At 38.7% G+C, this 26,338-nt stretch overlaps 1 protein-coding gene across 1 annotated transcript in view; it reads right to left on the bottom strand.

The window, feature by feature from the left end:
• Positions 1 to 26,338, bottom strand: part of jade2 (jade family PHD finger 2) — a 330,800-nt gene that overhangs the window by 124,908 nt on the left and 179,554 nt on the right. Inside the window, exons 5-6 of the mRNA XM_028812843.2 lie at positions 6,433 to 6,617; positions 1,524 to 1,735 (exon numbers count right to left, since the gene is read on the bottom strand). Of these exons, the coding sequence (XP_028668676.2) occupies positions 1,524 to 1,735; positions 6,433 to 6,617 (397 nt within the window). The remainder of the gene's footprint in view (positions 1 to 1,523; positions 1,736 to 6,432; positions 6,618 to 26,338) is intronic.

Below are 26,338 nucleotides of genomic sequence, written 5' to 3'. Positions count from 1 at the left end.
CTCTACTTTCCTTACAAGTTAATACATCAGTGTAACACTTAGGGTACCGGCACTTATATATATCCAATTTAAGCACTGCTTCGTGTAAACATTTGCATTTGTGGACTTTAAAGGGGGACCACATACAATTGACAAAAACTTTGAATTAAAGATTCACCTCTCCTCCTCATTCACTTGTCAAGAAACCTGTCTTCAGTTCAATTGCACATTATTATGAAAATGTGCCTGTCCTGTTTACCTTTTACTCTGAGTTTTTTGGAAGTAAGCATGAATAGTATTTTAGAAAAAAAATGCATGCAATTTGTATGTTCTGAGAATACGAATGTATAATGGACATGTGGATTACACAACACAAGATAATTGAGAATTACTTTTTCTTTTTTCCATGGACATTTTTCATATTGTTTGCCACTGTCCAGAGCTGGTCACTGTTTGGTCCCATTCAATTTAAATCTTTGTTATGTATGTTCTCCACAAAAAAAATATTCTTGACCACCATTAAAAACAAAATGGGGAATGTAACATTTAAAAATTAATTTTTGGGTGGAGTATTTCTTTAACATGCACTTCTACATCTGCTGGTCAGCAAGAATGTGCTGAAGGATGGTCATATCACTCTGCGCATGGTGGGCTACTACCTTTTTACCTACTTATGTGTGAGTGGGACCAATTTTCTCCGATTCCCTCCAAGAAAAAAAATTGCGCAGAGCTGGATGGATAGACATTCAGACAAACATTCCAAATGAGTTATAATCCAATGACGTAAAATCTACAATTGTGAAATGTATATTTTAAAGTGAGCTACTTTAACAGTAAAATTATAAATTTATATTTAATTAAAAAAATAACACCAAACGATTACCACTGACCATGACCATCCCTGATAAATGTTTAAAAAATAAAAATGTAAGTACAGAAACATAATAGCAATTCGATGTTCTGAAAAAAGAAGGCTATACAGATACTATAAGCAAGCTGCAATATGTTAAAAAAGATAACTTCCTCCGACATAACTTTTAATTAATCCATGTTGACAACTGATATATCTGAACTGACACTTTAGACTCCCAAATGAGATAGTAAAGTCTACACACTTTGAAAGTGCCCTGTGTTGGGGACGTCCTACTCCGATGTCACTCACTATTAGGCATGCTGTGCTGTCAGTGGAATAGGCATGTGTTAAGCAAACTGATGCACATGTGTCTGCAGGCTTTTTGCTTTTTCACTAGCTCTAAGATGTGTCATTTTGGGTATTTTTATCTCATCATATTCCTTTATTCATAAAACATTTCCACTTGCATTTGCATATGCAAAGATGCTGCTCACAAAACAAAATACAAAACATGCTCTCTCACACTTCAGCAATGCACCCTAGCAACAGATCTTCTACTAGTCACGACATTCGAAGGCACGCTAACTGTCACATTACTGGCCGCAGGTGTGTGAATGCATCCTACCATGCCTGGGATCAAATTAGACACCTAGCCCAGTCCTAACCACAGGCACATGGAGCAGCAGATTACCTGATGAACACAGATGTTGCACTTGTCACAGAAGACCATTTCATTGCCATCCTCTCCTTCAGGGGAGCGACAAACGTCACACACAACATCTTCATCATACTCGATGCCCAGCCCTTCTTCAGTTTCTATGGCAATCTGCATGTTCTCGGAGCACTGGCTTTCCAGTTCTTCAAGTACCCGTTCCATTGTGAGCTCATCAAGTTCAGGCAGAGCTGTGGAAATAGAACAGATTCAGTCAACCAATCCAATGAAGAATACTCTTTGCACATAGCGCCTTTTGGTGTGAGACCTCTCCAAGAACAAAATCAAACAAAAAGGGAAAATTACATTTTGTTTTTTACTTTGACTGGTTGTGGATCATGTAATGGATAGAGATGATGGTGCAAGGCTCCAGCACACTGGGTTTAGATCTCTGCTTGTTCACTACTTTTTATGGAGTTTTTTAGGGTCTCAAGGTCTTCCAATTTTTCCACCACATCCCAAATATGTGCAAGATGGGCTGACAGGTGACTCTAAAATATCTCTGTGAAGACAAGAGTATGGACTGGCATCCCATTACTATTCATTTTGTTTTTGCTCACAACAGTACCAGGGTTCACCTCTGCAACCCTGAACTATATAAAGTGGGTTCAATAATGAAAGGATTGTAGGAGTGAAAAACACTTGTACTATGCACAGGCCATTTGGACAAACACAATTTTAAAAAATGGGCACAATATGCTCAGTGTACCTCTAAAATGAAACAATGGTTCTGTAGATGATTGAAAAAATGGACAAATTTGAATCAAAACAAATGATCTTGTGACCAACAAATATATTTTTTGTTTCTTTAAAATATTGTTATACCACATAATTTCTTCTGACATTTTGTGCCTATGGGTTTTCAACATTTCCAGTTAGCAACTATCTTCCAGAACAGAAGCCATGTCTAACAATTTCGTAATTTCTGCAATACTTCTATGTTTCACATAAAACACCTAGACTCAATAAAAGGCATAATATAAGTTAAACATAAAAGAAATGCCAGTTCACATCTGTCTTCACAGTTCAGGTACTTCTAATGTGTTTCCTTCCTCTGTGGATATGGCAAATTTTATAAATATTCAGCTAACACTTTAAAATCATACTGTAATAACATCTCTATACACATCTTCAATAGGCCCTATCATCATCGTCCAATGGTATTTCTTATCAGTGCTACATCAATATTATGCAGCTGTATTTATCGTTCCCTCCAGAGGCCACACAATATCAGCTAGAATCTCTGCATGACTTACTGATGTTGCACCCTGGATGAAGGATCACCATCTCCAACTCAATTAGACAAAGACAGACTTTCAGTTTATCTCAACTCATCCATCTATTCAGCACTCTATCTCTTTTCAGCTTGGCTTATTATCACTTACACTAAGATTCTATGCAAAGTTGGGGTTGTGATCGATGACCAGCTGTTCTTCAAGCACTGTGTTGCTATGGTCTCTCGGCCTTACAGATTCACTCCATACAACATCCGAAAGATCAGGTCAGGTCTGAAAGTCAATTCAGTACAACTCCTGTTCCAGCTGGCAGGAGTACTACCATGTATCACCGAGCCACTGCAGATGATTCAAAATACAGTGGCACACATGGTGTTCAACCAGCTGACACAGGCACATATCACTCCTCTTTTCAAGTCACTAAATTTGCTATTTGTTGCAGAAGATACTAAGTTCAAATCATTGATGCTTGTCTACAGAGTAGTCAACAGGTCAGCATCTAGATCTATATATTATATATATATGGAGACAGTTGAAAGGTCCTATGGTCCTTCTCAGTCATTTAGGTCCACTGATAATTAACATCTGGTGATGTCACCTCTGCATGGCATCAAATCTCAATCCAGGCTCTTTTCATGTGTAGCTCCTCTCTTGTGGAACAAGCTGCCCACCTCGATTCAAACGTCTGACTCCTTAGGGGAATTTAAGAAGCATCTGAAGACTCTCTTGGCTCATAGCTGTTGTGAGTTCCAAGGTACGAATTACAATTCAGTGGGCTTGCAAGATTATGTATCTCCTAACCTGTTATGCGTTTCCCCTTTTAATAATCACAGTATTAAAAAGATTCTGATTGTTTATTACAAGAATATACTGTATGTGGGTTTTTCAGAGTTGTCTTCTTGCTACTTCGGAACCATATAAAATGTGACTCACATTGTCAAGTACATTCAGCAAATTTCTCTTGGTGAATTTCTGTTTAGCTGTTGTTAGCAGTTAGGTTTTTACTATCTAGGAATTGTCACTAGCTTGTATTTTGTTCTTACCTCTTCATTTGTGATGAACAATTTTATAACCCTGTCCTGTAACAGTTGTCCTAAACAACCCCCGAAACTGATGTTAACTTCATTATGTTGACTTCTTTTGTAAGTCGCTTAGGATAAAAGCGTCTGCTAAGCAAATAAATGTAAATGTAAAAATGTTTCCGTGCCAGACACGTTTTCCACCACAGACTTGTCTCTGTTCTGGGGTCATAGCTGCTTTAAGCCCCAAGGTACAAATTACAATTCAGTGGGCTTGCAAGATTATATATCTCCTAATCTGTTAAGTGTTTCTCCTTCTAATAATTATAATATTAAAAAGATTCTGATTGTCAATTACAAGTATGTATGTGGGTTTTTCAGAGTTGTCTTCCTTTTACTTTGGAACCATAGAAAATGTGACTCACATTGTCAAGTACATTCAGCAAAGTTATATTTATTCAGTATTTCAGGTTTAAATATGAGTACTGTTTATGGTGCAGGCTTTATGGGGAAGACCAGGCACCCACGTTGGAAGAGTTTTAGTTCAATTGCCTTTATTCCAATTGACATTTGACACTAAGCTGACACCAAGGCTCAATGCTTCTCTCTAATGCTGTAGCCATTAATGTAAATTCAACTCCTCACTAATCTCCTTTTTTTCTGACTGCCATTTTAGTTCTCTTCTAGATTTAAGTGCCACTTTCGTATACCTTGAGCTATCCTAAATAAGACAAGTACGCCAGAAGATCTGACGCTTTAATTTTTTCTCCCAGATAGACATGAAATATAAAATACAATGCTCTCCTAGCCAACAGTGTGATCCACTGGTTAATGTTTAACATGACATTTAAATAAAGAAGCTGCTGGATGAAGTCATAGTTTTAGCAGGTCTGGCCTTATCATTTAAAACAAATACTCTCTGGGCAATGTGTTGACCTGCAAAGGAAGATCCTTTTGATACATTGTCCATTCCATTTTTTTTGTCTTCTTCTTGTTTAAGCAAATACTGCTCTGAAAAGATTAGCTTAAGCCTGAAATGATTTCAGGGCAAACATTGTGTTTACTTCCTTTTGCTCTAATTAATTAGGACTGAAAATAGCAGAATTATAGGGCTGATTAAAAATACAGAAACTAAAGGGCACTACAGTTGTGGTCAAAATTTTTGAGAATGACACAAATATTAATTTTCACGAAGTTTGCTGCCACAGTTTTTATGATGGCAATTTGCATATACTCCAGAATGTTATGAAGAGTGATCAGATGAATTGCAATTAATTTCAAAGTCCCTCTTTGCCATGAAAATGAATTTAATCCCAAAAAAAACATTTCCACTGCTGTTGTGAAGAAGGCTTCAGGGCGCCTAAGGAAGTCCAGCAAGCGCCAGGACCGTCTCCTAAAGTTGACTCAGTGGTGGGACCAGGGCACCACCAGTGCAGTGCTTGCTCAGAAATGGCAGCAGGCAAGTGTGAGTGCATCTGCATGCACAGTGAGGTAAAGACTTTTGGAGGATGGCCTGGTGTCAAGAAGGGAAGCAAAGAAGCCATCTCTCTGCAAGATAAACATTGGGGGCAGACTGGTATTCTACAGAAGGTACAGGGATTGGACTGCTGAGGACTGCTGGGGTAAAGTCATTTTCTCTGATGAATCCCTTTTCGGATTGTTTGGGGCATCCGGAAAAAAGTTTGTCCGGAGAAGAAAAGGTGAGCGCTACCTTCAGTCCTGTGTCATGCCAACAGTAAAGCATCCAGAGACCATTCATGTGTGGGGTTGCTTCTCAGCCAAGGCAGTGGGCTCATTAACAATGTTGAACAGAGCCATGAATAAAGAATGGTACCAAAACATCCTCAGACAGCAACTTCTCCCAACCATCCAAGAACAGTTTGGTGATGAACAATACCTTTTCCAGCATGATGGAGCACTGTGCCATAAGGGAAAAGTGATAACTAAGTGGCAAGTGGAACAAAACATCAAAATTTTGGGTCCATGAACAGGAACCTCCCCAGACCTTAATTCCATTGAGAACTTGTGATCAATCATCAAGAGGCGGATGGACAAACAAAAACCCACAAATTCTGACAAACTGCAAGCATTGATTATGCAAGAATGGGCTGCCATCAGTCAGGATTTGGCCCAGAAGTTGATTGACAGCAGGCCAGGGCGAACTGCAGAGGTCTTGAAAAAGAAGGGCCAATATTACATAAAGTTAATGTAATTGTCAATAAAAGCATTTGAAACTTATGAAATGCTTGTAATTATACTTCAGTATACCATAGAAACATCTGACAAAAATATCTAAAAACACTGAAGCAGCAAACTTTGTAAAACCAATATTTGTGTCATTCTCAAAACTTTTGGCCATGACTGTACTAGGCACTAGGCAGTAAGGTATAGAAGTTAAAGAGGTGAGCATTAAACAACAAGTCTGCAGGTTCAATGCTTGCCTTTGACCCACTGTCTGACCCTGAGCAAGTCACTTAAACTGTGTTCTGTATGTAATCAGATGTACAATGTATCTGTCCTTGGGATGGTGTTTACAATAGAAAGGTGCTATATAAAGGTGGGTGGCATGTTTAATTAGCTAATATCTCTTGGTGTCATGACAATACACGCTCATTAGAAAGAGGAATTGCCTACCCAGTTCCCTGAATTCTGCATTGACAAGTTCCAGCCACATGGCATCTAGGTCATCCAGATCATAGCGGCAGGGCCGTTCCATTGAGGTTCTCATGTCCACATAGCCAGACTCTGATTCCTCCAATCCGTTCAGGGAACTTGGCGAGGCTGAATAGAAAGGAATCCTATTGTCCTCTGGTAAGACCCTATAAAAAGACAGAGTCATATCAGAATCCATACGGGATGTGCTCTGATGTGCTTTGAAGGTTATGGTTGGCACAGAAGCAAAATAAAAAAAAAATTAGTATACAAGAAACAAAATAATTGACAAGCATTTCCCTATACTATATGAGTCACTGCCGCAGACCAGGAGATACTACCTTTATTATAGTAAGCCATTAAGTGAAAAATTAGCTCTTTGGGAGTAAGCATGGGACACTGAGAGCAGAAAACTCAATTGATATACAACTAAGTCTGAGTATAAGTGAAAGCATCATCTGCCTTGGTAAAGGCAGCACAGAAAAAGGGATAGAGTCACACATAGGTTCTCCATGTACTGTATTTTGTCTGGCTGGCTTAAATGGCAAAGTTTTCTGAGCATGATATGCAACCCAGAGTCAGGGATAAAAGGGTAGCAGTATAGGCCGATAAGCCGTGGTAGATTTTAGCAATGACACGAAAGATAAGAATTCAGAGTGAAATGAAAGAAAGGAGGAAACAGAGACAAGAGTGTGTTACCCTAGAGTACTGTTTCTTAAACTATGTATGGTTCCACAAAAACATATAGGAGTTCCATGAGCCATTGGTCATAATGCCTTGCATTGGCTTTAACTACTGGAAAAATTAGCAGCAATCAATAATTAGGCTGAACTTGACACAACACTGATTGTATCCCTTGCCACATTGATCTGAGCTCACCCAAATAAGAAAGCAGGAGGTTCTGCTGTCTGTCATGGTAGTTACTAAACTGAGCATATTAATAGTACAGTGATAGTGTTTTTTTTGTTTTTTAAATTCAAGTTAAATTTTAATTATTATTACAAATGGATGCTTGCTATTTTTGTGAGTCACATTTTCAAAAAGACTTTGTAATTATCTAACAGCACAAGTACATTTATTCCCATCAAAAAAACTGTAACCTTGTGCAATTTGTAAAAAACACAGATTAAACCATAAAGGTATATTACACTGCAGATATATTTCAACAAATTTAACTTATTACTTCAGGAAATACATAAAATAATATTCAATAATTATAATAAAATAGAAGACCCAAACAAGAAAATTAAACTTTGGACACAAGTGAAAAAAACTTATTTCATAACTTCAAAACTTAACTGATCAAATGAATGAGGCAGAAAATAAAAATGAAGATTACAAACTAAAAACATGATCAATCATTTTCAACATGTCATTAGTTAATTTTGAAGTCTATTTTCCTAAGAGTTAAGACTCAAGAGAAGGTTTTTTTTCGTGGCTTCTGGTTCCATTTAATCTAAATGGACAAGTAAAGAATGACCTATCTGTGAATGAAGAAGATATTTTAATTGATCTTTCCTTATAAATTATATTAACAAATTTGAGGACTATTTTAGATAAAAACAAAATCATAGTCAATGTGGACTTTAAATTTAGTAAGCTTTTAGTTTCTTACTCTTGTCTGCTTCTACAAGCTTATGTGAAAGTATATTTTCAACTCTAACTGCAATAGAAACAAAATATATAAATACAGTAATCCCTCCTCCATCGCGGGGGGTTGCGTTCCAGAGCCACCCGCGAAATAAGAAAATCCGCGAAGTAGAAACCATATGTTTATATGCTTATTTTTATATTGTCATGCTTGGGTCACAGATTTGCGCAGAAACACAGGAGGTTGTAGAGAGACAGGAACATTATTCAAACACTGCAAACAAACATTTGTCTCTTTTTCAAAAGTTTAAACTGTGCTCCATGACAAGACAGAGATGACAGTTCTGTCTCACAATTAAAAGAATGCAAACATATCTTCCTCTTCAAAGGAGCAAACAAATCAATAGGGCTGTTTGGCTTTTTAAGTATGCGAAGCACCGCGGCACAAAGTTGTTGAAGGCGGCAGCTCACACCCCCTCCGTCAGGAGCAGACAGAGAGAGAGACAGAGAGAGACAGATAAAAAAATCAATACGTGCCCTTCGTGCTTTTAAGTATGCGAAGCACCGGGCAGCATGTCGCTTCACGAAGCAGCTGCACAGAAGGTAGCCAACGTGAAGATAATCTTTCAGCATTTTTTGACGAGCGTCCGTATCGTCTAGGTGTGCGAACAGCCCCCCTGCTCAATCCCCCTACATCAGGATCAGAAAAAGTCAGCGCAAGAGAGAGAGAGAGAGAGAGAGAGAGAGAGAAAAGTAAGCTGGGTAGCTTCTCAGCCATCTGCCAATACGTCCCTTGTATGAAATCAACTGGGCAAACCAACTGAGGAAGCATGTACCAGAAATTAAAAGACCCATTGTCCGCAGAAACCCGCAAAGCAGCGAAAAATCCGCGATATATATTTAAATATGCTTACATATAAAATCTGCGATGGAGTGAAGCCGCGAAAGGCGAAGCGCGATATAGCGAGGGATCACTGTATATTAAATATAAAACTTACATTAAAGATATCTTTAACAACCCTTATGATGATTTGTGTCACAATGACAGCACATCCTCCTCATTTACATTATGCCTGTAACATGCTTTGATTATTGCATAAATACTGCATATACTGTACATGCATAAACATTTTCTTGATTGGAATATTTTGCAAACAACTGATTTTTCTGTAATCTCCTTTATTTACAATTTCCTAAGGGATCATTTTTTTTGTATGGGGTTAGGCAGTCCCAAAAGGGTTAAGAAACACTGCTCTAGAAGATAAGGCAGCCATTCCTATTCACCACTACTGGGAAAGGTGAGAAGAAGGCGTGCTTCAAATTTTTAGCTGCAATACTTACGCCGGTTGAGTTTCGTTTGTATCCATGTATATGCTGTGCTTAAATAAATATATAAGTGGCCTACTACTGTGATCTATTTTCAAAAGTGTTTGAATGAGAATGGAATAGTGGGAACAGAGAGGATTTGCTGCCATGGGATATATAACGTGTCCATTGCACGGGTTGCTGAAACAATTTTTCACTTTTCATGCACAAAAGTATTCAGCAACAATAAATGATGCAACTAGAACTGAAAAAAGAGTTCTTCTTCTATATGACAGTTTAGCTTTGTTTCTAAATACTCCTGTCACCACACCAACAGTGATATTACACTGCTTCATTAAGAAAAAAATCAATTGTTAATACGGCAAATGTAATTACAGCACAAGTGAGGAAAAAGCCATATGTTTGCATAGTAAAGATGTATCATTCTGCCAGCACCCCATGTAATGGGTTATTTTAGTCAAATTTTGTTTTCTCATCACAATCTCTGTGGTTGAACAGCTGAGTATACAAATCCTGCAGTAAGGCTGAAAGACAGTCTGTGCTACTTTTACACTGACTTACCACTCTGTGATTTTATACCTGAACCATGCTTACCCATATCCGTTCTGAAGGCCTATGGGATTCTACTTGTGACTGATGACACCACCACCATCTACTTGCTGTGTCCAAGATACTTTCAGTACTAAGAACTGCTGAAAGTAATGAAAGGAACCACAAAACTGTCTCTTTTTATACTGAACAACTCAGCCAGATCTCATAAAAATAACATCTGATGGAAATATTCTGAGGTGTATTCCAGATGCATGCTACTTACTCGAATTGAGCTCTGTGGGCAGTTATTGAAGCAGCACATTAGACTTGTCACATAACAAACCCTCACAGTTAACAATTATAAAACACCACTGTACTGATACAAAGAAATAAAACACTTCACTGTGGTGAAGGATCCTTCACTTAGCTTCACCAATGGGATTAATCCTAGCTTCTAATCGGTGAAAACTTACATATGACATCATGACTTGTCAGGTCTTTGAGCAGATCCTCTTTCATTAAGCGTCCGGGTTACGTGGTAATTGCATACTTGTACCAACACTAATCGGTGAAAGCCATTAGTGTGATGTTATATGGCATAGCGGACAGGAAACTGGACCATAAACCACAGAGTTGACTGCTTAATGAGAAGAATATAGCCACAATAGAAGCCCTAGCTTCAAAACTCATCTGAGGCCTATAAAATCAATAGGATTGGTAACAGTGGTGGCAAGGCTTTACTTATTGCTATGGAAGGTAACTCTGAATATATGGCTCCCATGTAAGAGTGTGCTCTTTTGACCCACTAAGAGAGGAGTTACATAAATAGCACTGGTGCATCTCTATATAAAGAAGAGTGTTGTATGCAGCATACAATGTGGAGAGCAGGAAGAGCCAAAGGTGGAAGATCTACCTACTGACCATCATAAATGAGGGTCTGGATGTTTTGATCCTAAGAATACAACTGCCCAAGGCATCAGGCAGCAAGAATAAATTTGCATGCTGTCTACTTCAACAAAGCCTTATTTGCAAAAGGTTAACGTGGTGTCCACTGAGGTGTTCAACTTTATGGTGGAATCAGGTTAAACGTACAGCAAGGTGCTCATTTTTATGGATGATTTAAATTAAGAGTCCTTCTCCTGGATTCTGGACAGGAGAGTTAAAATTGGAAGATCCCAACAAAGTCCAGAGAAGGATTTTCTCTCCAATGTGTCAATATTACACTGGGCCTAAGGGGGTTGAGGATGAATTTAACTACTATAATGGAGCAAACACTGCTTTATCAGTTCAACCATGAAAGACATTTGCTAAGAAAATGCAGACTGAAGTAGTCGTTGAAGGATCTGGAAGCAAGATTTTCTTCCAAGGCTAAAAGATAGTTACACTGTCCCTGAAGCGGTGATCACTAAAATGCTTCAGCCTGAGGTTTATTTTAATATTTAGGCCAAGGAACCTGGTTTAGCTTATGGCTACTTAACAAAGGGCTATCCTAAGTGCAATAAAGAACCATAACTCTAAACTGCTTTTATAAGTTTTGATGTATTTTTGGCACAGCATCATGAGAGAGATGAAGGGAACAAAGAAATTCACACTCTTATTAGGGGAGCACATATAAACTTGAACACCACTTTTCTTGTCTACAGAAACTCTAGCCGACAAATGTAGAACAAAATTGTGAAAAAGAAAAAAAAAATGTCAAGGGCAAGTAAGAAAAGGAAAGGATCTGAACAAGAAGGAAGTGTCTTTGAAAAGCATTCCTACAGATGCTGTTATCTAGCAGATCAGAGTGCCACTCGGCTGCTCCTGGTATTAAAAAAAATACACTGAGACACCAGATCCTTACGACAGCTGGCAGGCACATCAAGGTTTTAGAAAGACATTGCCATCAGCCACTGTAATACGTGATCTCTAAAACAGCAGCTTCTTCCAAGTAACAGCCTGCCGTGAAATCCATTAAGAACAGCTTGTGTTGTGTGGGCACATGCTGAAGAAAAGCATGTCAATTTGGGAGCATGAATCAGCAGTGAAACTGTAAAATACGCACATACAGAAAAATATGTGTACACACAATTACAAATACATTGGTGGGCATATATAGGACAAGGGGGTGCATCCTCTGTAACCTCTGATTGTGTGTGATTGTTAACCTATGGACTAAAAAAATGCCTGTGAAGGTACTGTTATAAAATGATCTATTGACATGTTACGTGAACTGTAAAATGCTGGCTGATACTCACTTTACATTGAAAATATAGTAGATGAGCCCACACATGAGTAATGACACCGAAGGGCACCACCGCTAAAGGTTAATTTATACATAATACAGACCTACTCACTTTTCCAGGAAAACCTCTGTAACCATTATGTTAATGCCAGCATGTACCGACCAATGTAACTCTGATGAGGCCACTTCCATAGAAAAAACTATAAAGAACTGTGCAACAGAATGGGTAGGCCAATACGACTTTTAAATATGACAGGCATGCCCACTACTACAGAAATTTCCCTAAAAAGTTATGTGAGTGTTCAAGTATATGCATCAGCAAATGTTAATTTTAAACAGAATACAGATGATCCCAGTCAAGCTATCCTACAAATGTTTGGATGTAGCAGCCAGAGTTCTCTACAGTGCATCTTCAACCTGAGCCTGGAACAGGGGAGAGTCCCGAGGCTTTGGAAAACATCTTGCATCACCCCAGTCCCAAAGGTATCACGTCCTAGTGAGCTGAATGACTTCAGGCCTGTCATCCTGACGTCACATGTGATGAAGACCATGGTGTGGCTGCTGCTTCACCACCTGAGGCCACAGGTCTGCCATGCCCTCGACCCTCTGCAGTTTGCATACCAGGAGAAGGTGGGAGCGGAGGATGCCATCATCTACATGCTACACCGATCCCTCTCCCACTTGGACAGAGGCAGTGGTACAGTAAGAATTATGTTTCTGGACTTCTCTAGCGCCTTCAACACCATCCAACCTCTGCTCCTTAGGGACAAGCTGACAGAGATGGGAGTAGATTCATACCTGGTGGCATGGATCGCGAACTATCTTACAGACAGACCTCAGTATGTGCGTCTCGGGAACTGCAGGTCTGACATTGTGGTAAGCAGCACAGGAGCGCCGCAGGGGACTGTACTTTCTCTGGTCCTGTTCAGCCTATATACATCGGACTTCCAATACAACTCGGAGTCCTGCCAAGTGCAAAAGTTCGCTGATGACACTGCTATCGTGGGCTGTATCAGGAGTGGGCATTAGGAGGAGTATAGGAACCTAATCAAGGACTTTGTTAAATGGTGCGACTCAAACCACCTACAACTGAACACCAGCAAAACTAAAGAGCTGGTGGTGGATTTTAGGAGACCCAGGCCCCTCACGGACCCCGTGATTATCAGAGGTGACTGTGTGCAGACCTATAAATACCTGGGAGTGCAGCTGGATGATAAACTGGACTGTCCTGCCAATACTGATGCTCTGTGCAAGAGAGGATACAGCCGACTATACTTCCTTAGAGGGCTGGCGTCCTTCAACATCTGCAATAAGATGCTGCAGATGTTCTATCAGACGGTTGTGGCGAGCGCCTCTTCTACGCAGTGGTGTGCTGGGGAGGCAGCATAAAGAAGAGGGACGCCTCACGCCTGGACAAACTGGTGAGGATGGCAGGCTCTATTGTAGGCATGGATCTGGACAGTTTGACATCTGTGGCAGAGCGACAGGTGCTGAGCAGGCTCCTGTCAATCATGGAGAATCCACTGCATCCACTGAACAGTATCATCTCCAGATAGAGGAGCAGCTTCAGCGACAGACTGCTGTCACTGTCCTGGTCCACTGACAGACTGAGGAGATCGTTCCTCCCCCAAACTATGTGACTCTTCAATTCCACTGGGGTGGGGGTAAATGTTAACATTATACAATGTTATTGACTGTTATACCTGCATTGCACTCTCCACCTTGCACTGTGTTTTTATCACTCTTTAATTAATATTGTTTTATCAGTATGCTGCTGTTGGAGTATGTGAATTTCCCCTTGGGGATTAATAAAGTATCTATCTATCTCTCTATCTCCCATTTACATATAACTTAGTCCAATTCTATTTAAAACAATGTATCTAAACTGCTGTAAGAACAAGTTAAAACCGATGAAGCCCAATTTTAAATAAACTATAGAGAAACCCATTCTTTTACGAAAACCTGTAATTCACTACTCATATTGCAAATAAAGACCAGTATGAATCTTAAAAGTAAACCCACCCATGTACGCCAAAAAATCTGTAAACCTGGTATGCAAATATCAATGTTTATTGGCCTCTGCTCCTTTTGAAAAGAATATACAGTAGGTATGTACTCGAAACATTTATAGTAATGTCAGAGTATTGATTAGCCAATGCCCCTTTCAAATAAAAAAACAAAACTCAAGCATGGCCAACTTTGCTATCATAGAATGTGTGTCAGGATGTAGTGGGAAATAGCCACTTAAATTAGAATGGAAAGATTTTTTCAACGTAAAATCTCTAGGGAGGTCCATTTCTATTTCTAGTGGTCCGTACTAGACCACAGTGTATTGAAAAGGAATGTTCTCCAGGTCACCCCAATGACAGACCCAAATCCTGCCCATACAGACACATATCTAACTTATATGCTTAGAGCTGCAATATTAACTTTGTTCTGTTGGGGTTTGTGAAAACAAGACAATGGGTTATAATAAACATGATGCTATCACATGGGAAAGTAAATCCAACACAAGTTGGTTGTGCCTTTTGTTATTTGTCCACCTTGCAGTACAAACTACCGTATTTTTCGCTCCTTAAGATGCACCTGACCATTAGACGCACCTAGGTTTAGAGGAGGAAAACAAGAAAAAAAATATTCTGAACCAAATGGTGTACTAATATATTTAATAAAATATAGCAGAATAATATTTCAACCATGTAAAGTCAACAGTGGTATTAAGAACCATCATCACTGTCATTAATAAATAAGGAGAGACTTTAAGGTTCAAGCACTCTTCTAGTTTTCTGGAAACCCCAAGAACTCCTCATCTCTAGTGTTAGAATTTATGAAGCTCAGTTGCTCACAATCTCTTTGCAGGAGCATGTACCTATCATTACGCGGCATAACCTGTCCAAAGCCACCAGGGGGCAAAGCACATTTGGACCAATGCTCCTTGAAGTTATATCGCCAGTATAGTCCCATTTTTATTTGTAATGCCACAAAGCCCTTCATCTTGTTTTTTGTTGTGGGTTTCCACTTTGAAAAACGAGAATGCGGTGCAAGCGCAGCCCGTGATTCAAAAAATTGCTCTGCATATCTGTTTGTCTTGTCTGACGGTAACTGAAAGGCAGCTTCAGGAAAGAACAGCCTGAAGTAGTCCAGCGGCTGGTAATCTGTGGAGTCTAACAGCAAGCCATGCTGTCTTGTGAAGTCCGGTAGCCAGTTTGGCTCCCACGGATCAATGTCTGGGTATTCCTCCCACACGAACCTTGCCGTAGGTGCATCGGCTGCGCGAATGTGCTCAGCTGGGGCAGCATTGGCTGGTGTCCGATCAACTGATGCCAGTTCCTCACTCTCTTGCTCAATCTCCTGATCACTCTCAACAAAATTATATTCTGAAAAATCAGAGTACGACTCAGCGATAATGCGCAAAACATCATCTGCCAAGTATTTTGTTTTCTGCACTCGCTTTGCTCCCTCGTGAGATGTCAATGCCATCTTGCCTTTGTTTACATTTATTTACATTTCATAACTCACTCATACGCAAGGATTAGATGCCGAGTCAATGAGTCTAACATTCCTCCAAGAAGAGAGGGAATGCCTGTAACGTAACAGTGAGTTTTGTCACCATTAACAGCTGATTGTTGCCCTCTACCCCTGGATGTCGACTTTGTCAGGTAACACACATCACGGTCTGTGACGCAATATTTGCTCCATAAGACACACAGACATTTCCACCCTTCTTTTGGGGAAAAAAAGTGCGTCTTATGGAGTGAAAAATACAGTAATTTTCCAATGCTTACACCTTTAAATCACTGGGGATGAAAAGATTCTGCAGTGGGTTGGCACCCTGCCCGGGATTGGTTCCTGCCTTGTGCCCTGTGTTGGCTGGGATTCGCTCCAGCAGACCCCCGTGACCCTGTGTTCGGATTCAGCGGGTTGGAAAATGGATGGATGGATGGATGGATGAAAAGATTAGTTTGGTCCACAGACTCAAGGAATCTAAAGAGAAAGGGGTTCTAAACATCCAAGCAAAATATTTTAGGAACATCCCACCAACGTTTTTCCTTTGCATTTTTATACAGTAATTTTCAACTTTTTGTGACAATACTTATATATATATAGTGCATATCGTATCTCTCTCACATTCTCAAAATATAAGTGCACAGTATACACAGTGATGTATTTCTGCTTAAAAGAATAGCTTTCATCCATGAAGATAGTGAGAAAAAGCATGAGTGCAGTATGTAGTTTAGAACTTCTAAGTTTCTGTGGGGTGTGTTTGTACACAATTTCATACATAAACTGCAGGAACTGGGTTTATAAGAATAAATGGATTTGAGGTTAATGAAATAAATACAAGTTGGGTTCTACATGTTTTGCATCTAGAGGAAAACAAAAAAATTAAAGCGTATAGTATATACCACATAGGTATTATTTTCATTTGAATGTTGCTTTTAATATATGTGTTCCTGTTCAGGAATGCACATGAATCATTAATACAATCCAGTTACTAAAGCCATCTTATTTCACCTTCAGTGAACAGGTATTGCCCCTTTCCCACCAAACACAGAGGAATAAGGAAGCACTTCTTTGCACTTACTTTACAGATTTTCTAGTCTGTGAGTATGAATGGGCTGAGGGAAGGAGAATGTGGTTGAAAAGAAGCCAACACTTATAAAACACATCTTAATAAGTGGGTTACGTGCTCTAAAGCCAGTTTACTCCTGCTAATTTTACAAAGTCATCATAACAAATTATTGCTTGCGTTCCATCCATTTTTATTAGATTTCAATGGCCAGGTTCTATAAATTCTGTAACTACTGTACAGCCTTTATTTTGGTAGCATGTACCATCACAAAGCACTTTACAAGTATGGCACAATTGTTTACAGATGAGTTAAGTGACTTGCCTAAAATCATACGGTGAGTCATATTGAACATGGGGTTTAAAGTCCAATGTCTCAGACCACATCACCACGCTAGACTACATCATCAACACAAATCCTGTTACTTTGTTGTAACAGCGTTCCAACATCTTTTATCTTGCTTATGTTTTTTTGATATTTCTGTCCCTTATTTTTATATTATGTAATATTGTTCTTTCCAGTGATCTCATGGTTTTTTTTAGAGATGTGTCCATTTCAGCAGCTGCTGTCCAATATTTTTATGCATAATTCAGTGAATTTTTACACACCTTTTCCTTCAAACTGAGTGCTAATTTCCCATTAGGCTGTTCTTGCTATTAAATGCAATTCATCCATCTTGAATCCTTATATTGATTTTCTGTTATGTTTGTTTGCCACATGTATACATTATTAACTAATTTCATTCACTTGATCAATTTTTATTTTATATGGCAACCTTAATGAAAGGGTGCAAGCAGATAGCACTGCTGCCTCAAAACTACAGAGCCCAAGGTTCCAACCATGCTCCAGGTCCTGTCTACAGTATATGGGGTTTGCACATTCTATCCATGGGGTTTTTCCGTGGATTACTTTCAGTGTTCCTGCCAAATCTCTTTTTAGTTTAAATGTGTAGTATTAACAATTCTTTATATGTATATTTTGTCTAGTTCAGAGATCTTTCATCATAAAGATTCCATTTCTAGGATTATTTTCATGTTTTGCTTTGTAATTTAAAAGTTCATTTTCACTGACACTGCGGTGGGCTGGCACCCTGCCCGGGGTTTATTTCCTGCCTTGCGCCCTGTGTTGGCTGGGATTGGTTCCAGCAAAACCCCGTGACCCTGTAGTTAGGATATAGCGGGTTGGATAATGGATGAACGGATTTTCATTGACATCTTCGTTTTGTTTACTTACGTGACAACATTTTGAAGATCACATGACCATGATTGCCATGTTAAAGATGTAATGGAAGCAACAATATAAATATGCTGGTCTTCACTCACACTTTACATTATCTCTGACTGGATGAAAAAACCCTTTGATCTTTATAGTGATAGTTAGCCTTATTTTCAAACAGGCCCCTACTATTAGGATTTTGTGTTTTGGTTACAACCCTCTTCTGAATCTGACTTTCGATTTTTGTTTTGCACTTTGGTTCTCGTCACTTGTACTTGTTTTGGCTTCTCTGGTATTCTGAGCCTTACTTGTCTTTGTGACTATGGTTTCCTCATTGTTCAGTCATCTCCTGGTTGTTTTGTAATCACAGTAATCCTCAGAACTCTGTGTGCCATACACAACTGTTAACTCAGAATTGACCTGATACTCATCTCACAGATGGCGTCTTAACCCACTTTTATTAGCAGACGAGAACTTTACAGAATTTATATCAAAACAAATCAGTTTTTTTCTAGAGACAAATATATCCTCAGAGGTCTCTGCAGGGATACTCTGGGAAACCCTGAAGGCATTCTTAAGAGGGCAGATTTTCTCATATCTTTCCCACAGAAATAAACTGGAAAGCAAGCAGGTATCAAAGCTAACCAATGAAATTACTAGAATAGATGAAGAACATGCCAGGTGTCCAAGTGAGGAAAAGGCAGGCTCTGCATTCAGAGCTCAACCTCTTAACAACTAAAGAAACTGAACAACTCATTTTTAAATGAAGACATCATTACTATGAACATGAAGAGAAAGCTAATAAGCTTTTAGCTCAACAAATCCACAAGCAAGAAGTTCGCAATGCAATCCCAGCAATTACCAACACAAACGGAGACATAATCATTGACCATAAAAATATAATGCACACATTTAGAGACTACTATAAATCCTTATATTCTATTGAGTTTAAAGAAGACCATACATAATCTAATGAATTTCTGGATGCATTAGAGATACCACAATTAGATACTCTTAGTGCAGAGGAATTGGATAAACCTCTGGCGCTACCAGAATTACTAGATGCTATAAAGTTACTTCAGAGTGGGAAAGCAGCACGCCCCGATGGCTACCCTGCCGAATTTTATCAGAAGTTCTCTACTCAGCTAGCTCCTCTCCTATTAGCAACATTCACAGAAGCTAGAGACAATAAAATTCTACCTTAAACTTTTCATCAAGCATTAATCACCGTCTTTCCTAAACAAAATAAGGACGTACTACAATGTGCATCATACAGACCAATTTCACTTCTGAATAATGATGTTAAAATACTCTCCAAAGTCCTAGCTAGAAGGATGGAGAAAGTGCTGCCTTCAGTAATATCGCAAGATCAAACTGGATTTAGGCTGACATTTAGCGTCCAATCTTCGACGCTTGTTTAATGCAATAAACTCACCCGCAAAGTCAAACACCCCAGAGATTTTATTATCCTTGGATGCAGAAAAAGCATTTGATGTGACTGAATGGAACTACCTTTTCACTACATTGGAGAAAGTTGGGTTTGGCCCGAACATTTGTGCATGGATTAAACTACTGTATACCAATCCAGAAGCTTCAGTTTGTATTAACATTAATTTAGATTACTTTAAACTAGAATGTGGTACCAAACAAGGATGCCCCTTGTCACCAATACTTTTTGCAATCTCCTAAAAACACTAAAAGTGTGCTCTTTCCAGTGAATTCTCAAGCACACAATATTAGATTGGACACCTTCCCTTTTATCATCACAGATCAGTTCAAATATCTAGGGGTAAACATCACAAGTAAACATAAAGCTTTTTATCAACAACATTTCTCTGTATGGAAAAAATCAAGCAAGACTTGCATAGATGGTCAACCCTTCATCTCACTTTAGCTGGAAGAATTAACATTGTTAAGATGAATATCCTCCCTAAGCTTTTCTTTTTATTTCAAAATATTCCAATATACATCAATAAATCGTTCTTTAAGAAATTAGGTTCAACCATAACCACATTTATTTGGAATTCAAAACATCCACGTATCCAAAGAGCGACCCTACAAAGGCCAAAGGCAGAAGGTGGCATGGCTCTACCTAACTTTCAGTTTTACTACTGGGCAGCAAACATAAAACATATTAAAACCTGGACATTGACACAAATAGATGAACATATGCAGGCTTGGTCTGTAATAGAAATAGAATCCTGCAGTTCATCTTTATATTCTCTGCTTTGCACACCAATAAATGCAAATTATTGCCAATATACTAATAACCCAATAGTGCTTCACTCACTCAGAATATGGAACCAATGTAGGAAACATTTTAAGATAGAGAATCTTTTATCGGTGGCACCAATGCACGAGAACCACCTTTTTCAACCATTGCAAACATACGCAGTTTTTAATGTCTGGAAAACATTTGTGATTAAATCACTTAGAAATCTGTACATAGACAACGTCTTTGCATCCTATGAACAATTACATTCTAAATTAAACTTTCCAGCAACACATTTCTTTCACTATCTTCAAATTAGAAACTTTGTTAAACAGAACCTGCCCAATTTCCTCATCTCCCACCTCCCTCTATGCTGGAAAATATATTCATCAGTTTCAAGGACTTAGACAGCTTCTCTGCAATATATAAAACCATGTTACAGTCCCTTCCTTTCAAAGATCCAAGAGGACAACAGGAAAAGTATCTCTCCCTCAACATATCAGAAAAAGACTGGAAGGTAGCAATGCGGAGAATTCACTCGAGCTACATATGTGCAAAGCATACAATTATTCAACTAAAAATTATATATCGAGCACATCTGTCTCGCTTAAAATTGTCCAAAATGTTTCCAGGGCAAGATCCAACCTGCGAACGCTGCAATCAAGTTCCAGCCTCACTGGGTCACATGTTTTGGGCCTGCACCAAATTAACATCATTTTGGACCAAGATTTTTAAATGCCTTTCAGACAGCCTTGGTGTCACGATCTCTCCTAATCCACTAACAGCTGTGTTTGGTGTACTTCCACATGGGCTTAAAGTGGAGAAGGACAAAAAACTGTAATTGCCTTTACTACACTATTGGCACGTAGACTTATCTTGCTCAACTGAAGAATCCTAACTCTCCCCTTTAAAGTCAATGGGTAACTAATGTTACATATTATTTGAAATTGGAAAAAATAAAATTCTCACTTAGAGGATCTGTGCAGAAATTTTTCCAAACCTGGCAGGGTATAATCAATAACATTTTAGAATAAGCTTTTAAAGCACTGAGGAAGCAGATTCTCTCCCTATTCTCTTTTTTTTTTCTTTTTCTTCTACATTTATCTATATTCACTTACTAATTTATCCATTTACTTATTTTTACTAGGCTTAAGTTTTATTCTGCTGCCCATGCTCTCTTTCTCAGGGGTGGGGGTTGATTTGTTTTCAATCCTATTCTTGCAAAATTGATCTATTTGTATGGAATGTTGTGTGATTTCAATAAAGTCAATAAAAAAAAAAAAAACAATTGACCTGATATGGCTATTTGTGTGTATGAGCTGCAACAGACTGGAATTTTGTTCAAGACTGGTTCCTTCGTTAGATTTGTTAAATAGACAGATAGATTGAACTGTCCCACATATCTAAGAATCGAGATTCAGGTTCCTCTTTCTCTAACACCATTGTCCTTATTTAGTTCTCTTCAGCTACCTCCCATGCCCTAAAGATGTAAACAGTTAGGTAAATGGTGTTTCTGAAATGATCCATTGTGGGTGAGACACTTCCTGAATTTGTCTGCACCTTGTACTCAGTGCTGCCAGAACAGTTTCCTGCTCCTTGGGACTGAACTAAGTAAAACAATAAAATAGATTAAATTAATTTTCAATTTCCTTAGTAAACACTAGCACAAAATTCTTTATACCCAACTCATACATTAATTTTCCACAACCACTATTTCTAGCACAAAACTGCAAGTACCCCAAGAAATACAATGAATTTGAGATATATATGTTTAATTGTATACATTATATACATATAAAAGAAAGTGAAATAGACATACAAAAGCTATAACAGCCAAAAAAATATTGAAACTATACTAATACCCCTGTCCTAGCCAGAGTGGAGATTATTTGTTTTCTTCCTCACTGCTGCACTGGAAAAGTTAAATAAACGACTTTTGCTAATTAACCAGTCAATGAAGGATTTTCAGTATTAAACAACAGTCAATAAAATGACAGAGAGACATTCATTGTACAATCTGTCACACCGAGCACCTCAATCCACCACTTCCAACAGACTCAAATCAATAATGTTTAGTGAAATATGGGTTCACTTCAGCACCAAGACAAGCTCCTCAAAAGATTTGGCTGTCACTCTGAGCTCATGCACACAACAACTTAGCTGAGGATGATGTTGTTTCACTAGTATCAAAATAAACTATGTAACAGGGCAGTAATTTTTAAATTAACTGGGTAGTTGTACAGATAAAATATGCAGCAACTTTACAATTGTTTACACACATGAGAGGGCAATAAGATAAAGCATGGATAATGGCAAACAAAAAGCACTACTCAGTTCTCCTTAGTGATCTTATTATTCAGAAAATGTGCCGTACATGCAAGGCACAAGATAACACACAGTCCAGATAATTCCATTTATTTCACAGCTGCTGGGGGTAGGGGTGGCTCAGGGTCAGTACCCCATGGTAATCTAGGCTGTAACCTAATTTGCTACATTGCAAACTGCATTGGGCTCTACTTAGGGCAGTAACCATTTAAAGGTGGAGTTTCTCTCACACCTCCTATGGAAGGAATTCAACGCAAGTGTCTCTAATATCCATGCACTATAAAGTACTCAAGAAAGGTTTTAATATTTAGAGTACAATACCATATGCACATGTCTGTAAGTTATTTTATATTGCATCCCTCACAAAGCACACCATCACAAGCTGCTTAACGAACCAAATGAGAGCACTGTTCAAAGTTAGAAGTATAATACACATTCATTCAGTATATCATGAGTTACAAGGATACGAACAATGATGAAACTTGTAGTAAAAAAGGAATATATTAAAAACACAAACGAACTAGAATCAGTACAGTAAGAACAGAAGAGCCAAATTTGAAGATAAAGCTACTGTACAGATACAGCTAAGTAAAATGAAAGACAAATGGGCACCAGCCAAGAGTGAGTGATCAAATTTTTGGAATATTGAGGAGGCTCAATTAGGCAGATCTCATGTTTCTATGTATCAGGTAATATTTGGTGTGGACATTAACAGGCTTTGCAAATTTTAAAGACAGCATGATATCACATCATAATCAAACATATTTAAACCAATTTAGGTATAATCTGTTCATTATGTTTAGTCCAAATTAGAACTTTAGCAATAGGATTTGAACCTTTCGTAAAGTATCGATGATTACATCTTGCCTGAAGAAGGGGCCTGAGTTGCTTCGAAAGCTTGCATATTGTAATCTTTTTAGTTAGCCAATAAAAGGTGTCATTTTGCTTGGCTTTTCTCTACATTCATAATGGCTAACACGGTACAACACCCTAGTACTACAGATGTTCCATTTAGAAGACTAGTTTAAGTTACCAAAATTAAACAAGTCCCTGTACAGCCACACTACTACGTTTCCATTTAAAACCATATGCATTAACTTTTTTCGGTTTTGTCCACACTACCCCTGCATTATCAACCATCAGACTTTAGAGAAATGCTTTCCAGAGGCGTATTCTTCTGAAAACGCCAGTTTAGCACTGCAATGTGGATGCTTGAAGACTTTTAAAAAGACAAACTCTATACTCACTCTGATTTGTTTGTGTTAATCATATAACCCTTCCCTGATTGGATCTTGCTCATTACAACGTCTCATTCCCTGACTGATCACCTTTTCATGAAAGGAAATAATTTCCCCACATAGTGGACAAAGAAAGGTTGCTTCCATGGCACTTATGATACTTATGTATGATGCATCTAAATAGCATTTTATACAGTTTGAATGTTACATATACTTGCAAAAGGCAAAAGATTTACCAGTCGGTATAGTTTTGAGATAATCCCCTGGCCGGTGATCAGGTGATGTTACCATCCCTTCAAGGATTTTTCCACAGATGCACATATGCCCAGTATTGTCAAATGTCTATTTCATATGTGTTGTCAGTCTTTTTACTGTGGAATTAGATACTTTTGTAAATAACATGAAAACACTAGTAAGGACGGAAATCGTTTTCATTTAAAAACACTGTATTCAAATGAAAATGTAATTGTGTGGATATAGCCTAAAAGTGTAACATTATCAGAACACTTGAAAAAGAATAATGTGTTAACTTCGATGCACTATAATTATTAGTAATTTAGTTTACAAGATCAGGACAATAGTGTATCTCTTGATTAGCACTGCTGTCTCACAGATCCAAAAGTCTCAATTCAAATCTCAGGTTGAGCCCTGCCTTTGTCTGTGAGGGCCTTCCCAGGTTAGGTTGACTGGTGACCCCAAATGTGCTCAAAGGGAGTGACTGTAATGCAGAAAGAATGAGCATGGGCTCCTTGTGACACTGAATAGGAAAGGTGGTTGGAAAATGTGCAGCTGGATGAATTTTATAATATCTAATTTATAAAGTGTGCTAAAATATATTACAGTCATTATTCTAAAGCAGATTTTATAATACATTTGCATATTTTGGCAGTGAAATGTAATATTTTATGTCTCATGTTATGAAATTGTGAAGTTCAGATGACTGATGATGCACAGGTCTATCTCAAATCATGATTTTTATTTATTTACTACTTAGAAGAGATTAAAAAAGACTGAAATAAAACCTTACTATAAAAACACTATTCCCAAAATAAAACAAAATCCATCTGTTTACTGAGCTCAGTTAATCCAATTTAGAGTCATGGGAGGCCTGACCCTGTTCCAGCAGAAATTAAGTGTAATATGAAAACCATGCAAGAAATGCCAGCCCAATACTGACATAGGACTTGTTTACTGACACCTAAGCTACACAAAAGCCATTCGTAGACAGAACATGCAGACTCCCCACACTGTGCCACTCAGAACCACCTCAAGGTGTAACTGGGCCAGGTGAAGTGGTTGCTGAAGGGGTGGGGGTTTGTGTAGTCACGGGAGGAATATTGCAGAATTTTTGTGTGGAGTAGTGTCAGCAGGGGGTAGCACTGAGGTGATGAAATACCGTAGCTACCTAACTGCCCTGTGCAGTTGTTGGTAATGCTATCGGTACTTTCAGGTGTCTCACTAGCATTATTGTTGTCAAGATCACTACCTGCATTCTTTCTTCTTCGCCCTTCAAAAGACCTTTAAAGCTCCACAGTTGCATCTTCCATCTTCTGATTCCTTTTTTTTTTGTACCCACTGTGGTAAATTATTCCTCTTTCTGCTTATGTTCCCATTTTGCCACCAGCTAACTTTTTTCCCCAGCTAGTTTAGGTATTACACATTTCACAGTAACTTTTACCTTTTAACTGATTACAGAATTAATGCAGGTCTGATGGACCTTCAGTTTTGAATAATGCATATGCTCTCCAAGTAATTGTGGATTTAATTGTGAGTTTCCGAGTTCTTTGTGTCACTTTATTAAAATAGTTAAATATGTATTTATTTATCTTTTTATACATGTGTAAAGGGGGATTGTTGATTGTGGAGTAGGGATGTTTGGCTGGAATAGGGCCCCATAATTTGGATGGCTGCCTCTTTTGCCACCTCCATTTGAGACATCTCTAGGTCCACCGTGCAAACACTAACATTACATTTTAAACATTATACAGCACAGATTAGTAATTATATTAAGATCTATAAGACAAAACTACAGGTTTTTCAAGTATATTAATGAATGTATATATTGTTTTCTTAATATACTTGGTTATTTTTTAATACTGTGACACAATACTAGCATCTATGGTGCAAATTTCTTCTCATGGAAGCCATCCAATACTGCATTTGTCCAACAATCATCTCTCTTCTTGCTGACTGACTTCCCAGACATAGTTTAAATCAAGGCAAGACAGACTTTCAGTGTCTGGGGTCCAACGCTCGGATATGACACCACAATGCAGAAAGTGACTGTTGAGTGCCAGTGCCCAGGCACCCGGGGCATGCTGCCAGGGATCGGCCAGTGACCCATCTACAAAAAGAGAGCTTGTTTACAGCAGAGACTCAAGCATCGAGTCTGGGGCAGCCTGTCAGGAGTGAGGAAAGTCACGTCCCACTTTTTTCATGACGGAGCTGGTCTTGTGAGCCTGCGTCAGCTCAGCAGAAGGCGCTTCAGACTAAGCTTAGCCAATGCGGGCGCAGACGGATAAGAGCAGCGAGAATGACTGCAGACACATGCCTCCATTCGGTGTCGTCTGGCCAGGGGGCCTGCACAGTCATCAACAAAACAAAGCCAAAAGCAGAGCGTCTCGCCGGCAGCTCACAGCTGCCCATCTGCTTATCGC

This window comes from Erpetoichthys calabaricus, chromosome 11 (assembly GCF_900747795.2).
Source record: "Erpetoichthys calabaricus chromosome 11, fErpCal1.3, whole genome shotgun sequence".
Taxonomy (NCBI): Eukaryota; Metazoa; Chordata; class Cladistia; order Polypteriformes; family Polypteridae; genus Erpetoichthys; species Erpetoichthys calabaricus.
The sequence above is the reverse complement of the archived record's forward strand: the minus strand, read 5'-3'. Positions and strand labels throughout refer to the sequence as shown.